The 18,994-nt window shown below is 46.5% G+C and overlaps 1 protein-coding gene across 1 annotated transcript in view; it reads right to left on the bottom strand.

The window, feature by feature from the left end:
- LOC115469591 (matrix metalloproteinase-20-like) overlaps positions 1-18,994 on the bottom strand; it is a 112,984-nt gene that overhangs the window by 16,120 nt on the left and 77,870 nt on the right. The window contains exons 6-7 of the mRNA XM_030202385.1: positions 12,305-12,466; positions 14-164 (exon numbers count right to left, since the gene is read on the bottom strand). Of these exons, the coding sequence (XP_030058245.1) occupies positions 14-164; positions 12,305-12,466 (313 nt within the window). The remainder of the gene's footprint in view (positions 1-13; positions 165-12,304; positions 12,467-18,994) is intronic.

The following is an 18,994-nucleotide window of genomic DNA, read 5'->3' on the forward strand; positions in this document are numbered from 1 at the left end:
TGTGAAACTGTACCTGTCTTTGAAGAACAGAAGTTCTTTCCCTAGTACTGTGACCGCATCGAATGATAAGTTAGAGTCACACTGTTCTGAATTAGGTTGTTTCTGTGGGATATGCGGAGGGCGGTTTGGAACAAAAGGCCTCTCTTTTATACCTTGACGAGCTCCTAGAAATACCAAAACATTTTAACAGAAGCATGAAATTTAAGTTATGCTATTTTACTTTTTGGATGGTCTGTGGGCGGAGTTTGAGTGGAGCCTGGGAGGAGCTGGTAGTTAACTGGTTAGCAGTGATATTCAGACCACTAACCAGTTAAGTAAGCAACTAAAGTTAGGACGGCAAAAAGGCTACCTAACTTTAGCCGTGAAGCGACCCAGGTCTGAATACTGGCTGGTGCCCAGTTGGGTTCTGGATAGTGGCAAAAGGAGTTTTAGGTGCCCCAACTTGATCCCTCCTCCCTCACCCCAAAGACAAAAGGTAGCCTCAGCCTCATCCTTCACCTCCCCACCTGCACGGATGAGTACAGCGAGACTGATGCTAGGGGTCTTGGTGGCCATTTTGAGACCAGACCCAAGATGGGCAGGAACAAGTAGGCAACACTCTTCTCATGGAAATAAAAATGGAATCATTTTATGCTGTTTTAAAAAAAAAAACAACTGAAAACTTGGCTTTTCAATCAAATAAAGTGCTTAAGGAACACACTGTACTCTCTTTCTTCTTTTTTTTTTGTTTTTTTTTGCCCTTCTGGAACTTTTAACTTTGCAAACTGTTTTTCTTCTCTTTTGTGTGTGATCTGCTGTATATCAAGTACTTGTAAATAAATAAATTCCTGCCCATATGACCCCCTCCTAGACCATAGGAGCTGTTATGATTCTGCCGGTTTGGCTGAGGGGGAGGGGGGACGTCTCTTCTGATTGGCTGCCAGGAGTTGTGCTGACGTCAGGGGATAGTACTTTAGCCTGCAGCTGAAGAGTTTCTCTGCTTTTGCGTTACTTATTTGGTGGTAACAGGAAAGCCTGATAGGTTTCTCTCAGAACGTGCTCTAGGTTCTGACAGGGATCTGTGTTGATTTAGAGTATTCTTTTCCTTCCCTCTGGGTTAGCTGCTGCTGTGTTTGTGTGTGTGTGTGCGTAGCTCTGTAATCAGGGTCAGCTGCTCGTTTGTTTAGTGGGGGCTGGGCATTGCTCAGCCTCCAGGGCTCTGGGCTGAGTGAGAGCGTTCTCCTTTGTTTGTTTGTTTTAAAGATTTCTCTTCCCAGTGTCCCGGCCTGCTGGCTCAGTGAGTTTAACCCTTTGTGTACTGTGTGTATTGTATTCCTGCCTCTGCCTATGTGTTTGTTTGGATGGGCCTCACTCCCTCTGATTGTTTGTTGATTTATGGCACTCTCTCTCTGCTGGCTTCAAGCTTAACCCTTTGTGTTCTGGGTGCCTCTGTCTACAGTGGGGTTGAGGCAAAGGCTTTCTGCCTTCCTTTTGTGTTTGGTTCCTCTGGTTTCTGCCTGGGGCTCCTACCCTGGTGGGGGGGGGGGGGGGTTGCTGTGTTAGTTTCCCTGTCCTGCGCTAGTCCCCTGCGTGGGCGTGGCCCGCTCTGGTCCTTTGTTTCCCCCTCTGCCCTATTGCTAGTTTTCAGCGCGTGTCTGGCCTCTTGGGGCCCTCTGGGTTCTTTCACCCCTCCCTGTGTGTGATTGGGTTCCAGTTCAGCCGTGAGGCTCGCACGAGTGGCTCTGTCTGCGTGGGTTCCGGTTCGGCCGCGAGGCCCGCCTGTATGCCTATTTCCCTTCTTCCTGAGGGACTGTGGGGAGGGGTAGCTTAGGGGGTATTGTGTAGCTGGGGTGTGCGGTGGTGGGTCGGTCTCCCCTTGGCCTGGGTCGGCGCCCTGCTGGCCTCGGCCAGGGCCCAAGGGCTCACGACCAACCCAACGGATTACAGAACGCAAAAGCCATGAGCTCGACCGATCCATCCCCCATGCAACTGCTCCAGCAATTGCATGCTCAGCTACAACAGGTATCGGGAGTCGTGAACGCACTGTCTCAACGGGTAGACACGCTGACTGTCACGGGGGCTGCGGAGGTCCCGCCAGCAGCTACTCCGCCAAGTTCCCACGCATGCGGCCGAGGGATTCGGGTGGCTACGCCCCCGAAATACGAGGGCGACAGTAAGACCTGCCGGGGGTTCCTCAATCAATGCCAAATTGTCTTCGAGTTGCAGGCCCGGGATTTTCCTTCGGATCAGGCGAAGGTGGCTTATATTATCTCTCTACTGGCAGGCCCCACTCTGGCCTGGGCCTCGCCCTTATGGGAGAAGAAGGATCCCCTCCTGGATAATTTGGCAGAGTTCTTGAAACAATTTCGGCTCATCTTTGAGGAACCCGGGAAGTCCTCCTCGGCGGCAACTCAGCTGTTGAACCTACATCAGGGGCGACTCTCTCTGGGTGAGTACGCCATCCAGTTTCGGACCTTGGCCGCGGAGCTAGGTTGGGATAACCCAAGCCTGACTGCGGTATTTTGGCATGGGGTCTCGGCCAACATTAAGGACGAACTCACAGGCCGGGAGCTGCCCTCAGATCTGAATGACCTCATCCGTCTCTGCATCCAGGTGGACATCCGGTTCAGGGAGCGGGCCTGTGAACGTCGCGCTGGTCAGCAGGTTGCAGGGGCTAACTCGAGGAGCTCGCACAAGAGCCCTGCTTCCCCGTCGCTGGGTGTGCCCGATGGGTCGGAACCTATGCAGGTTGACCGGGCGGCCCAGGAGAGACAGCGGAGACGCTCTAAGGGGCTGTGCCTGCATTGTGGAGTGAAGGGGCACTTTGTCCGTGAGTGCCCGAAGAGAAAGAAGTCGGGAAACCAGCAGCCCTGATACCGGCTAGGGAGACCGGGTCAGGGCCAAAGTCCTTCTCCCCTTGGATGCAGGTTTTGGTGCCAGTTCTACTGGCGATTAAGGATACCCCTTGTTTTGAGGCGCTAGTTGACTCGGGGGCGGGAGGCAACTTTATCAGCGCGGACCTGGTGCGGGTTCATCAAATTCCTACCATGGAGTTACCTCAGTCCATCACTGTCTCAGCGGCTTGGGGACTGGTTCGGGGAGTTCTCCGCTCCAGAACCGTGCCTATGACCATACGGGTAGGAGTCTTACACAAAGAAGTTATCTCCTTCTACGTCCTTCCGTCGGCCACTGAGGCCATAATCCTGGGATTACCCTGGCTTCGCCTGCATAACCCTTGCATTGATTGGGCCCGGGGTGAATTGACGGCGTGGGGCCCGGGCTGCCAGAAGGTCTGTTTGGATAAGGTCTCGCCAGCCCCAGTGACGCTTCCTTTGGATCGAGCCAATGTTATGTTACCGGGGCCCTACAGATCCTTTGGAGATGTTTTTTCCAAACAGCAAGCAGAGATTCTGCCTCCTCATCGCTCCTATGACTGTGCCATAGAGCTACTACCTGGCACTGAACCTCCCCGTGGCCGCGTATACCCCCTATCCCGGCCAGAGACGGAAGCCATGTCCCAGTATATTCGAGAGAACCTAGCTCGAGGCTTCATCCGGCCCTCTAAATCACCCGCGGGGGCTGGATTCTTCTTCGTGGAGAAGAAGGATGGGGGGTTGCGCCCCTGTATTGACTACAGGGGACTCAATGCCATCACGCGGAAGGACAAATACCCCCTTCCCTTGATTTCTGAGATGTTTGACCGCCTCCAGGGGGCCCAGATCTTCTCCAAGCTCGATCTCAGGGGGGCCTACAAACTTGTGCGGATCAAGGAGGGGGATGAGTGGAAGACGGCGTTCAACACCCGCGACGGGCATTATGAATATCTGGTAATGCCCTTTGGACTTGCTAATGCTCCAGCCGTCTTCCAAGCCTTCATGAATGACATCTTCAGGGATCTCCTGTATAAGTTTGTGATGGTCTACTTGGACGATATTTTGATTTTTTCAAGGGCTGAGGAAGAGCACCAGGAGCACCTGAAGACCATATTGCAGCGGTTGAGGGAGAACCACCTCTATGTGAAATTGGAAAAATGTGAATTCCATCGCTCCGAACTGCTCTTCCTGGGGTACATCATTTCTAACCACGGGCTGCGTATGGACCCCAGTAAGCTGACAGCCATCCTGCACTGGCAGCAACCTATGGGGCGTAAGGCTCTACAGCGCTTCTTAGGTTTTGCAAACTACTATAGGCAGTTTATTTGGAATTACTCGTCCCTGACTGCCCCTCTTACTGCCTTGACTAAGAAGAACGCTGACGCTCGCAACTGGTCGCCTGAGGCGTGTCAGGCCTTTGAGAATCTGAAACAGGCATTTGTTGGAGCTCCAGTGTTGCGCCATCCCAACCCGACAAATAAATTTTTCGTGGAAGTGGATGCATCATCGGTTGGCGTAGGAGCAGTGCTGTCCCAGGCCCACCCCAGTGGGAAACTTCTCCCATGTGCATTCTTCTCTAAGAAGTATACCCCTGCCGAGAAGAATTATGCCATCGGGGATCAGGAGCTATTAGCCATTAAATTGGCCCTGGAAGAATGGCGTCATCTGCTGGAAGGGGCGCAGGAGCCCTTCACGGTGTTCACGGACCATAAAAACCTGACTTATTTACGAGAAGCGAGAAGGCTGAATCCTCGCCAGGCCCGGTGGGCACTATTCTTCTCCCGCTTTGATTTCATTCTGACCTATCGTCCAGCGGAGAAGAACATCAAGGCAGATGCCCTCTCCAGGTCCATGGAGGCTGACCTGGAGGAAGAACCCCTGCAGTATGTAATTAAACCTGATGTCATTGTGCCCGCGATGACGCTAGCAGTACCTGCAGGTATGACCTTTGTGCCACCCCGGCTGAGAGAAAAGACACTCCAATGGGGGCATGCCTCTCGAATGGCAGGACATCCCGGGATCCTGGGAACCAAGCGGTTCATCTCCCAGCAGTATTGGTGGCCTTCACTTGATCGGGATGTGCAGGAGTTTGTGGCTGCGTGTCCTGAGTGCGCCCAGCATAAGGCTGACCGTCGGAGACCCCAGGGGTTGCTGATGCCTTTACCGGTACCTGAGAGACCGTGGACCCACATTGCCATGGACTTTGTTACGGATCTGCCTAACTCTGAAGGGCACACAGTTGTCTTGGTAGTGGTGGACCGGTTTTCTAAAATGGCCCACTTCATACCCATGCCTACCCTTCCTTCGGCGGTGAAGCTGGCACAGTATTTCATCAGCTCTATTTTTCGTCTCCATGGTCTGCCAGAATCTATTACCTCTGATCGAGGAGTACAGTTTGTCTCAAAGTTCTGGAGAGCCCTGAATCGGGCCCTTGAAGTAAAGCTGAACTTTTCGTCGGGATATCACCCACAATCCAATGGCCAAACCGAACGAGTGAACCAATGCTTGAAGCAGTTCCTACGGATGTATGTCAATGAGCACCACAACAACTGGAGTCAGCTGCTGCCTTGGGCAGAATTCGCTCATAACAACCGAGTGAGCTCGGCCACGGGCGCTTCGCCCTTTTACATCGTATATGGACGACACCCGCGGATACCAGCCCCCTTGAAAACCAACTTGGATGTCCCAGCAGCGGCCGATGCGGTGACCTCGCTCCAAGCAATTTGGTCATCAGTTCAGAAAGCGCTGCGAGTGACCTCCGCTCGTATGAAACGCCAAGCGGATCGGTCTCGCAGAGTGGAACCGCACTTCCAGCCTGGCGACTTGGTGTGGTTGTCCACGCGTAATCTTCGTCTGAAGATTCCCTCCTCCCGCTTTGCACCTCGATTTGTGGGCCCGTATCCCATTGTGAGGCAAGTGAATCGGGTCTGTTATCAGCTAAAGTTACCACCTACATTACGGGTACATAACACCTTTCATGTGTCCTTGCTGAAGCCTGTGATTCTGAGAAAAGGGGCTTTGCCCGCGTTGCCTGCTAGTCCAGCCATCTCAGCCTCCCAGGGGGAATACGAAGTCCGGGATGTCTTGGATGCAAGGCGCTTCCGGGGACATCTTCAGTATCTCATTGCATGGAAGGGATATGGACCGGCAGACAACTCCTGGGAGGACGCTACTCATGTCCACGCGCCAGTCCTAGTCAGACGGTTCCATCGCCTTTTCCCTCACAAACCTAAACCTCGTGGACGGGGTAGGGGGGGCCCTTGAAGGGGGGGTGATGTTATGATTCTGCCGGTTTGGCTGAGGGGGAGGGGGGACGTCTCTTCTGATTGGCTGCCAGGAGTTGTGCTGACGTCAGGGGATAGTACTTTAGCCTGCAGCTGAAGAGTTTCTCTGCTTTTGCGTTACTTATTTGGTGGTAACAGGAAAGCCTGATAGGTTTCTCTCAGAATGTGCTCTAGGTTCTGACAGGGATCTGTGTTGATTTAGAGTATTCTTTTCCTTCCCTCTGGGTTAGCTGCTGCTGTGTGTGTGTGTGTGTGCGCGTAGCTCTGTAATCAGGGTCAGCTGCGTTCTCCTTTGTTTGTTTGTTTTAAAGATTTCTCTTCCCAGTGTCCCGGCCTGCTGGCTCAGTGAGTTTAACCCTTTGTGTACTGTGTGTATTGTATTCCTGCCTCTGCCTATGTGTTTGTTTGGATGGGCCTCACTCCCTCTGATTGTTTGTTGATTTATGGCACTCTCTCTCTGCTGGCTTCAAGCTTAACCCTTTGTGTTCTGGGTGCCTCTGTCTACAGTGGGGTTGAGGCAAAGGCTTTCTGCCTTCCTTTTGTGTTTGGTTCCTCTGGTTTCTGCCTGGGGCTCCTACCCTGGTGGGGGGGGGGGGGGGGGGTTGCTGTGTTAGTTTCCCTGTCCTGCGCTAGTCCCCTGCGTGGGCGTGGCCCGCTCTGGTCCTTTGTTTCCCCCTCTGCCCTATTGCTAGTTTTCAGCGCGTGTCTGGCCTCTTGGGGCCCTCTGGGTTCTTTCACCCCTCCCTGTGTGTGATTGGGTTCCAGTTCAGCCGTGAGGCTCGCACGAGTGGCTCTGTCTGCGTGGGTTCCGGTTCGGCCGCGAGGCCCGCCTGTATGCCTATTTCCCTTCTTCCTGAGGGACTGTGGGGAGGGGTAGCTTAGGGGGTATTGTGTAGCTGGGGTGTGCGGTGGTGGGTCGGTCTCCCCTTGGCCTGGGTCGGCGCCCTGCTGGCCTCGGCCAGGGCCCAAGGGCTCACGACCAACCCAACGGATTACAGAAGCCAATTTTTCAAAATTATTGGGGGTGCTAAACCCAGTGGAAGTAACCCTTCCTTGGAGACATACAAGGAATATTCTCAATATTGGGGGTGCTCAAGCACCCACAGCACCCACAGAGTTGACTTCTATGCCCTAGACCACCAGGTGATTCCAGGTAGGCCCGGTAGTCCTAAGGGGAGGGGAGAGAAATTAGAACCGTGAGGAGGGGGGATCAGTGGGGCCAGAGCACCTTTTTACTTGTGCAGATCCCAGCTGATACACATTCGAGGCCTGCATAAGTGTCTTATGTTAGACCTGGCAGAATATCAGCCCGACAAACAAACAAAGCAAACACTGGGCCTTCAGGATTGAGAAAAATAAAGAATTACGTTTTTCTCAATCCTGAAGGCCCAGTGTTTGCTTTGTTTGTTTGTTTGTTTGGTTGCTTTTGTATGCTGTATTCCCTCTCTTTTGTGACAGAATATCAGCCCGAACACGCATAAGCTCCGATGGCCAGTTTATTTTGAATTTGCCCCGGATATTCCATGCTGATGCTCAGATATGGCCTGGCATTGAATATCCAGGGTTAATGTGGCCCACACCACTCAGGGTTGTGGCTATCAGTCCAATAAGAGCTGATGGACCAGTTGCAGTTGAAATGGACTCCTTTCTCATCTGGCAGTGCAATATGTGGAGACAATTTTCAAATAAATTGGCTGGTTGAAAATTCCCAGTCTTTACAATGGCAAAAATACCTGTGGGGATCAATTGCACATGTATTTTAACCAGAGAAAACGTAGATGGGCGTGTAGTTTTCCATTTTTAAAAATACATTGTCATTTTCCATGGAAAAAGTACCCACAGGGAAAACCGATGCAAATTTTCAGTGGAGCTGAATTCATATACAGACTGGTATCCACTGCTGGCTCTAAGGATACTGGTGATATTCAGTCACTATCCAGGTAGCAGAGCAGTTAAATTAGGACAATTTCTTTGCTGTTCAAAATCTATCTGCATAGCTATATAAACAGCAGCTGAATATCACTGGTTATCCATAGAATTAGTGCTGGGGTAGTCTAAGAATTTTCACCAAGACAAAACATGAAGAGCTATTCTTTAAGGGGTGAGTGAACTTAGGCACCATTTACATGCACTTATTTGTAGAACAGGTGCACCTATGTGTGTAAACAACATCACTAATTGGCATTTATGTGCATAGGTGCTAGGCATTATTCCATAAATGGTGCACTTATGTCACATAAGGGGAATTCTATAAATGGCACTCAAAATTCAGAGCTGAAAAAAATCGGCACTAAGCATGATTCTATAAAGGACGCATGCCCTTTACAGAATCATGTTTAGCGCCGATTCCCACTTTTAACTTTGGGATCCAGACTTATGCCTGCTGAAACCTGGTATAAATACTGGTGCCCCAGTTAGGTGCGCTGAGGCAGTATTCTGTAACTATGTGTGCAACTTTTCAGAATATCCCTGACATGCCCATGAGTTACATGCCAGTAGAGTTAGGCACCATGCCTTATAGAATAGTGTGAAGCCAGATACGCATGCAAATTTTAATGGGTGTCAATTGACTTGGTTGTTAGCATCCAATTATTGACAATAATTGGGTCATTATCCAATTGCATAATAACATAAGAATAGCCATTCTGGGTCGGACCAATGGTCCATCTAGGCCAGGATCCTGCTTACAACAGTGGCCAATCCAGGCCACAAGTACCTGACAGAATCCCAATTAGAAGCAACATTCCATGCTACCAAGCCCAGGTCAAGCTGTGGCTTCCCCCCATGTCCATCTCAATAACAGACCATGGACTTTTCCTCCAGGAACTTCTCCAAACCTTTTTTAAACCCAGATATGCTAACCGCTGTTACCACATCCTCTGGCAGCAAGTTCCAGAACTTAACTATTCTTTCAGTGAAAAAATATTTCCTCCTATTTGTTTTAAAAGTATTGCCATGTAATTTCATTGAGTGTCCTCTGGTCTTTATATTTTTTGAAAGAGTGAAAAATCGATTCACATCTACTCATTCTACACCACTCAGGATTTTATAAACCTCAGTCATATCCCCTCTGAACTGTCTCAAGCTGAAGAGCCCTAACCTCTTTAGCCTTTCCTCATATAAGAAGAGTTCCATTCTCTTTATCATTTTGGTCACTCTTCTTTGAACCTTTTCTAATTCCGCTATATCTTTTTTGATGTGAATCTCTTGTTTACTCTTTCCAAAAATACTAGGACTAGAGGGCACGCAATAAAGCTAAAAAGTAGTAAATGTAAAACAAATTGGAGAAAATATTTCTTAACTCAACGTGTAATTAAACTCAGGAATTTGTTGCCAGAGAATGTTGTAAAAGCAGTTAGTTTAGCGGGGTTTAAAAATATTTGGCTAGCTTCCTAAAAGAAAAGTTCAAAAGCCATTATTAAGATGGATTTGAGGAAACTCCACTGCTTATTTCTAGCATAAGCTGCATAAAATGTGTGTTGTACTATTTTGGGATCTTGTCAGGTACTTGTAACCTGGATTAGCTACTTTTGGAAACACGATGCTTGGCTTGATGGACCTTTGGTCTGTCCCAGTATGGCAACAGTTATGTACTTAATGAGGTACGGTGACCAGAACTGAATTCAGTACTCAAGGTGAAGTTGCACCATGGAGAGATACAGAGGCTTTATAATATTCTTGTTCTTATTTTGCATCCCTTCCTTAATAATTCCTAGCATCCTGTTTGCTTTTTTGGCTGCTGCTGCACACTGGGCAGAAGATTTCAGTGTTTTGTCTATAATGATACCTAGATTTTTTTTCTTGAGTGCTGACCCCCAAGGTGGACCCTAGCATCAGGTAACTATGATTTGGATTATTCTTCCCAATGTGCATCACTTTGCATTTGTCCACATTAAATTTCACTTGACATTTAGCTAAACAATGCATCTCAGGAGCATGCCCAAATTTTGGCAAATGAATCCAGGTTGCATATGTAGAATCTGGTACTTAGCGCACAGGGGGCTGTTAACATGGGAGGAGCATGGGTATATCATAGGCTTGTTAGCTATCGATGTGTGCAACTTATAGAATGCTATCAGTTGCACGCATTGCAAGGTGCATATAGGTATGCCTACCTATACCTGCCATCAGGGGCAGCCCAAGGTAAGATGTCACCTGAAGCAGGGCTGAGATGCTGCCCCCTCCCCCTGGGCCATGGTCTGGCATCTCCCCCTTTCTTCCTCCACTTCCTTCCCCAAGTTTACCTTCTTTTTCTATTTTCCAAAAGGCGGTGGTGGCAGTGATTCCTATACACTGCCCTGCCGATGGCACCGGCCTCTTCTTTATTGTGGCCCGCCTCTGAGGAAACAGGAAGTTACATCAGAGAGGCAGGCCACAGTAAAGAGAAGAGGCTGGTGTCGGCAGCGGAGCAGTGTATGGAAATCACTGCCACTACTGCCTTTTGGAAAATGGAAAAAGAAGGTAAACTTGGGAAAATGGGTGGAGGAGGTAAGGGGGAGATGCCACTCCAGGAAGAGTGCTGCCTGAGGCCCTCGCCTCAGTTGGCCTAATGGTAGGGCTGCCAATGCCGGCCATTGAATAGCGTAAGTGACTTTGCCTACCATTAGATGCTCCTAGGTAGATTTATGTTACTATCCTATAACAGCTTATGTCCACCATGAAGCTGTTCGAACATTGGTGCTAAGCATGACACTTTATAGAACTGCCACCATGTCAAATAAATATCATATGGCCTATCAAGTCTTCCAATTATTGTTAAGCTCTACGCCATCTGTATAGATAACTCACAAATTCACTGCCCAAATTCACTATAATTTTTATATAAAATATCAATGTTTATTTTATTTATCACCACCTAAATTCACAGGTATATTTAAAGCAGGCCCATTGTTTGGACAATAGGACATTCAACTGTTTTGACATTTCATGTTTGACACTTTTTGAAAAATGTAATAAAAACAGATATAGTTTCGTTTTGAAGAACAATAATCTATGTGAACAAGTTTTTTTTAATGTCAATTAATGCAGTCTCTTAGTTACAGATCCATGATTTTAATACCTATTGGTCTCATTTGAATCAGTCGCACTGAAACAGGCAGGAGATAAGCATGCTTCCTTTTTGTAAATATAATGTTATAATAGGGGGATGTGTGCTTGTGGGTGTGAGGGGTTAAGGATGGATGAGGAAGGAGGGGATTCTGAAGAGGCTCTTGCTCAAGTAGAGGAATAGCCTACTGGTTAGAGCCTACTGGTTAGGATGAGTACCAAGAAAGCCAGGATTCAACTCCTGCTTCTTCCACTGATGCGCTTTGAGACTTTTGGATAAGCCACTTCACTCTCTGTTGCCTCGGGTGCCAGCTTAGAGTGTATGCCCTCTAGCGAAGACGTAAATGGAAAATTGAATAATTAAATCTAGATATCCAAGGTTTAGGAGATTAGGAGCCTGATCAGGGAATAACAGGTAGTTGAAGAACTTGGAATTTGGGGAAGGTGAATAAGAAAATGATCTAGGAATGGAGAAGGAGAATCATGAGGGTGCTTGACATTTGTAGGTTAGGAAGGGGTGGGTTGTTGCCAGCTAATTCTAATCCTGCTATTTCTGCCCCCAGAGATAGCTGCAGATTCTAGCCATAAACTGTTATAAATCAGGTAGATTTGGGGAAAGCCACTGCTTATCCCTGTGGGTAAGCAATATGTCTAATTTTTTTAGATCCTGCAAGCATTTGTGATCTGGATAGGGCACTGCTGGAATCAGGATACTAGACTTGATGGACCTTTCATCTGACCCAGAATGGCAATTCATATGCTTTTAGCTGGTACTTTACATTCAAGTATAGCTGCATACATCTAGTAGAGCTATAGAAATGGTAAGTAGCAGCAGTAGCAGTAGTAGTACTTAATTTTTTTTAAACTAGCTAAGTTTTTCTCTGTTCCTAATCCAAACATGTCTCCAAAATGCCTATTTTTAAAATTCAATAAATATAGCCACCTATCTATACTTGCCGATATATTTAACTACCCAGCAGTAAATTTCAAAGCCTTTGATCTATCTGCCTTACCTTATAGTTAGATGGCTAGCATATTTTGAAAGTCTGCCTCACAGCTCATCAGACTCCTTAGGGTTACTTTAATTATTGCAGCCCAAATAATAAATAGTTTATGACATACCATACAGAGCCTGGATGCCCTTTACATCATCCTTTGGAAGACGGAATCCATAGGGATGTTGGTATCTATAGGTTGGGTACATCAAAGCAGTTGGATCAGTAGAATGTGCAAGACCAAGTGCATGCCCAAACTCATGAGCAGCAACAGTAAATAGGTTAAATCCTAGAATACAAAATATATACATTTTAAACATTTTATTTTCATTACTTGACCTTGGATTTGGAAAAAGTGACCAATTAAATCTAAAATCCAAATCCAAAGGACTTTGCTCTTGACCTATCACAATATTTCACCAAAACATCATACCATAGTACTTTGTGTAGAGGTGATGTCATTACATACCTTGGATTACCAATAGGTTTATTGCCATAGTATTTTCTCTGTTCTTCTTTAGTAGACAGAATAGATGTGTTAGCATCACAAGGAATTCAGCAGCGATGACTGTCTAAATTCTCGGTGCTGTTATCATGATCATCATGCATTAGTAGTGTTCTCAGTGCTTTCAATATAATGTTCAGCGCTGCTAAGGTAGTTCACCAACAGCACAAAACTCTCTGTCTGACATCATCAGCAGTAAGGCAGCCTTGTATCAGGCAAGAGGTGTCCTCTGTGTGAACTTTCTGGCTTCCTGCCTTTCCAGAGAAGAGTGGAGGGATCAGGAAAGTTGTGCAATGTGCAGGAAACTTATAATAAAATGAGTAAGGGGTCCTTTTACCAAGCTGCGGTAAAAAGGGCCCTGCACTAGCAGCGGGGGCCATTTTTGCCACACCCTAAGGCCCTTTTAAACGCAGTGGGTAAAAAGTCCAAAAAATGGCATGGCCGTGCACTAAGATTTCATCTACCGTGTGGTCATGCAGGGAGAGCACTTAACGCCGTTCATTGTGGTAGTGTTAAGGGCTCCCGCGCTAACCCGGTGGTAACTGGGTAGCGCGTGGCATTGCCCGATTACCGTTAGTGCCATACTAGAAAATAGCTAGCTATTTCCCCTAGTGTGGCAAATAGCACGTGCAGGGGCTGGAACTACCACCAGTTTCCACGCTGCACCGGCGGTAGCTTCCAGATTAGCGTGCGGTAAGCCCACGTTGGGCAGACCGCTGCTCTGTAAAAGGACCCTTAAGTTTCTAATTTTGTGCAGCACTCCACTGAAGGGATTAAGGGTGGTCATCCCCTTAATCCTACAGTGTTTTTTGTTCCTCCCAAAATCAATACTGGCAAAGAATATTGGGTGTTCTGACATCATTGGAAAGCATAGACCTGTGTTAATATTAAAATGGCTGATACATACATGTATATTCTCCACAAACATACATATGTTCTGAAATATCAACATACACTTTTCTTTTGCTACGTTGAGCCCGTTGTTAGTTTCGAGCAAGGGTTCTCAATGCAATCCTCAGGACATATCTAGCCAGTCTGATTTTCAGATATCTCCAATGAATATATATGTGTGAACTACGATAAATTATTCTGGGTACCTCTAATTCCAGTACAGTTACAATTATTAAATACTTACTGTAACAAACATAGATATACTGTTAACAAATTATCAAAATTCTTTATTAATCAAATTTATATCAAATACAAATTTTTTTCCTAAACTGAATAAAATTCCTCATTCTCCACATTTCCTTTCTCACGCAAACCTTATTCTTACACATTCACTCTTTTCCATATAACCCTTAATAAACCACACATCTTAACATTTTATGAATAGTACAAATGGACTGAAGTACTTTTTCTTTTGATCACTCTATAAATATAAATTGATACATACTTTTATGTTCGTGATAGTTTTCAAGTATTATATGCAATAATGTATTTTGTTTTTGATAGGGCTAGCTAATTTGCTTAATTGTGTTTTATCCCATCAGTATGAAATATAATACCTTAGTGCACTGTCATCTTTTATTATGATTATTATTATCGCTTTATCTTTCCTGTTTTCTATAGTTTCACCTAAGTGATATCTACGCTCAAAGAGGCTGTACATATTTAAGGATACAGTGCTTATCAGGTCGGTTTACATATACCATTTACAGTTATTTTATAGAGTTTTAATATGCAGATTATATATTCTCCATCTGCCTGGCAAACTATAAAATAACTTTATCATACTACCATATAATTGGAATTCATTGGCATTATTTAACTTAATTTTTTTTACTTATAGTGTATGGATTACTAAATGCCACAATACCAACTGTTCTTTTATTAACAAATATAGGGGAAGGGGGACCAGCTTAATTCCACCAAATCACCTACGATACTCCTGCTAAGACCTCGACGCTTACTCTGACCCCAATGTTATACTCAATCCCTCATCTTCTTCCCTCCATCCTTTACCATTTCCCTCCCATTCTCCTTCCCTTTCACCTATCATATCCTTGTCTACCTTCCCTATTCTAGTTCATTACGTTCTTTTCACATGTCCTTTGTAATGCCTTTCATAATGTAAGTAGTTATGATCATCACAATTTATAATACTGTTCCTACATTTCCTTGTTTTTACCATGTAAGATGCTTTCTTTTACCACGTAAGCCGCACTGGACCTGCTGTATGTGGGAAAGAGCGGGGTACAAATGTAATAAATATATTGCCTTTCTGTGTTTTTTGGGAAACTATATTCAAAGTGGTTTACATGGTATATACAGGTACTTATTTGTACCTGGGGCCATAGAGGGTTAAGTGACTTGCCCAAAGTAACAAGAAACAGTGGGAATTGAACCCAGTTTGCCAGGATCAAAGTCCATTACACTAGCCACTAGGTTACTCATCCACACCATATGAGATACATTTCCCAATATTGACTTTTAGAGTTTGTATCTGTTATAGTAGTATATCTCCAATATGTCCGATATTTTTATTAACTGAGATTTGATCATATCTGACAATTTAATGTTAAGATTTTATAATCATTGAAAACATGTTTCACTAATTTGATATTTTTTTATAAACATGTGATTTTTTTTGTTTTGATTTTCCAAATTGATGTTAAACCAGATTATTAATATACTGATTTTCTGTATGTTATTTGTCTTAACAGAGTGTTTTTATAAGTTCTTATTTTAAATTGTATATTCTAATAGGGTTGTATTATCTGTGTATTTTTACTTGAATTTTTAACACAATGTTTTTTGTTTGTACATTTATAGATATTGACTCCTGAAGCAGGCATTGTATTGCTGACACACAGTTTCTGCCAGGTACTGGGTTTCTGCCACGTACTTGTGACCTGGCCTTGCCTCTGTTGGAAACAGGATATTGGGTTAGATGGACCATTGGTCTTACCCAGTATGGATACTCTTATGTTTTTACAAGGCGTTTTTTAGTCTCACACCATTGACCTCTCAATAAACTTTTTATATTTTCAACTTTGGGATCCCTATTTTTATTGGAAGTCCATGGTCCTTCCCTATTCTTTTTATGTGATTTGGCTTTTTGTCCAATAGAGAACCTTTCTCCATTTTTTCTGAATAAGAGCAACATAAATCTCTCCACTACAAGGCACACTGTGAATTAATACAGAACCTGAAAAATACTAAACAACATACTCATAGCAAGTTACCATACACCAGTAGCACTAATTCCTATGATTCAAACGACATGAACCCTACCACTACAAATAGTACACAGGGCCCTAGAACACCAATACACCTACTACTTGTAACATAGGAGCCAACTTTTCAAAATGATTGGGTGTGCTGAAAGTTTTTTTTTTTACAGGTGGTGCATTCCCCCCTCCACCCCTCCCCCCCTCCTCCCCCTCTCCCTCTCCTCCGAGTTCCAGGCCCCCCTCTCCTCCGAATTCCAGGCCCCCTCCCTCTCCGAGTTCCAGACCCCCTCCCTCTCCTCCGAGTTCCAGGCCCCCCTCTCCTCCGAGTTCCAGGCTCCCTCCCTCCCTTCCTCTCCTTTGAGTTCCAGGCCCCCCTCTCTCCCTCTCCTCCAAGTGCTAGCCCAACCTGCGCTGCCCGCCCTCTTCTCCCAGTCCTCTGCCTGCCCCTCACCTTCCTGCGTGCCGCTCGGTGCTTCAGCCTGCCTTCTCTTTTCTCTCAGCTCTGCCCTTGCGGAAACAGGAAATGAGGGCAGGACCAAAGGCAGAGCTGAGAGAGAAGGGAAGGCAGGCTGAAGCACCGTGCCTGCTCGCCTTTCACTGCTGCTGCCGGACCCCAAGGTAAGAACTTTTAAATTCTGGGCGGCACGCAGGAAAGCATGGGGCAAGCGGAGGACTGGGAGAAGAGGGCGGGCAGTGCAGGTCGGGCTAGCACTCAGAGGAGAGGGAGGGAAAGGGGCTAGGAACTTCCGTTCCGGGACTTTCGGCGGGTCAAATATTGGGGGTCCTCGAGCACCAACAGCACCCACAGAGTCGGCGCCTATGACTTGTAAGACAAATAAATGGGACTGCTATAGAGATCTATGCAGAAACTACATGCAAAGAGAATACCATTCCTTAATTACATGCAAAAACAGACAAACCCTCACCAAATACAGAACAAGGGATCACAAACTAGAAATAGAAATCTAAAGAAAAAATTGAGTGGAAACCCCAAGAATTCAACCTAGGCATGCACCACAATATAGGAGAAATAAAAACAGAAATGCATTGCCTTTTGTACTGAATAAAACACAAGAGGGACGCTATTCAGACCATGGGAGGCAGCCTAGCTAACTCCTGAAGTCAGCGGTGAGACCGGATATTCAATTCTGGGACATTTCCGATGACTGGCATTGAATATCCAGTTTAATCTTGGCTGGTATAACCAACCAAGCCAATATTCAGTACTGGCCGGTTAGGTTTAAACCTGCCAAAGATAGGCCTGCTATATCAGTGGCCTGATTTGGCCACCAAACTTAGTTGATGATACACTGAATATTAGCAGATAGCCAGTTATATCATGCGATAAAACTGGTTAGCCACTAAACACTGACTGAGAATATTCAGCGGGAGATAACTGGTAATCTCCCACTGAATATTCACAGATAGCCATTTAAGCGCTATTTAACTGGCCAGGAGACGTTCATGGCTAGTTAAATAGTGCTGAATATCGGTGGGGAAAGATATCAGTGATGCACATTTCTCAAGCTAATATATTCCACCTAAAAAATTCAAAACAAAGCACTTTATTTCTACTTTTGTTGTTTGGGTATTTTTTTTCCAAGCATGTTGGTCCCAGGTTCTCTTTTCTGATTTCCTGTTTGTCTTCTGCTGTCTTTCCAATGGATGCTGTCTATTTGTCCTTTCTCTACTGTCCTCCTTTCTTTTTTCATTCCCTCACTTTATCCACCTCTGACTTACTTCCTCTTACTCTCTTTTCTGTCTGTCCACTCAAATTTCACCCTGTCACTTTTCAGTCCTCCATCTCTGTTTCACTTACCTATCAACTCATCTCCTTCTCCCTGTCCCCCCTCTCTGTTCCCCTCCACTCTTGTGGTCCAGCAACTCCCTATCCCCTCTCCCTTCCCCTCCATCTCTATGGTCCAGTAACTCCCTGTCCTCTATCTGCACCCTTCCCCTTTATGGTCCAACAGAAATCTGTCCCCCCTCTCTCTCTCTACCCCTCCTCTAAAAATGTCCAGCTTCAGTGTTCAGCAGGGCAGCGGTTTGGAGGGGAGGGAGACCACAGGAAACCCAGCCTGGTTGCAGGAGATGATGCTGTACTCCTTCCTGGGTTGTGTAAGTTGCAAACTGCATACCAGAACTGAAAGCCTGCTAAGTGTGGTTTACCACCTACATAACCTGGAAAGGAGAACACCATCAGGCTTTGTGTAGCCACATCTCCTGTTGGTCCCAGTATCTCTCTCCTTCTCTTTTCTCCATCCTCCGCAGTCCAAGGATCTTTTGTACTTTCTTCCTCCCTCCCTCCCTCCATAGTCTGGCATCTCCCCCTCCCCAACCCCCTAGTCTGGCATTTCCCCCTCTCTATCCTGTATCCCGCCCCTACAAATCCAGCATGATTACTGTCTCCCTCTCCTTGCAGGTCCAGCATCGGTCCTGTCCCTCTCCACCTGCAAGTTTAGCACCTCTCCTACTCACCCTGCAGGTCCAGCACCTCTCCTCTACCACTTGCCCTGCAGGTCTACAACCTCTCCCTCTCCTCCTTAGCCCCCTCCCAAGTGCAGCATCTCTCTCTCTCTCTCTCTCTTCCTCCTTCAGCTCCACTACAGGAGTAGCATCTCCTCCTTTTCTTCTCTTAATCCCCCCCCCCCGACAAGTCCGTTATCTTCCCTCTTCTTCCCTCAGCCCCCCTCAAGAGTCTATCACCTCTCCCTCTTCTTTTTCCTCAGCCCCGTGAGTCCAGCACTTCTTCTTCCTTCCTCAATCCCCTTCTCTTCCCCCCTCCCACAGGTACAGCACCTCTTTCTCCTTTTCCCTCAGCTCTCACTTTGGTCCGTGAAACCTCACCTCTTTACCGGCAGCAGTAGCCATAGCAGGCTGCCTAGGCTGACCCTGAGCCTTTCTTCTGCCACATCCTTGCTCTTGCATACACAGGAAGTTGCAGCAGAGGGCAGGGTTATGGCAGAGGTAAGGTTCTTGGTCAGCTTCAGCAGCCTGTTATGGCTGCCACTGCCGACGAAGAGGTGAGATTACATAGATGGTGGTGGTGCTGAGGGGGCGGGAAGGATGAGGGTGAAGTGCTGCTCTGTGTGCCAGAACTGCAGCACACTTCCTGGGTGCTCACAACACACTAGTG

This window comes from Microcaecilia unicolor, chromosome 4 (genome assembly GCF_901765095.1).
Source record: "Microcaecilia unicolor chromosome 4, aMicUni1.1, whole genome shotgun sequence".
In the NCBI taxonomy this organism is placed as follows: domain Eukaryota; kingdom Metazoa; phylum Chordata; class Amphibia; order Gymnophiona; family Siphonopidae; genus Microcaecilia; species Microcaecilia unicolor.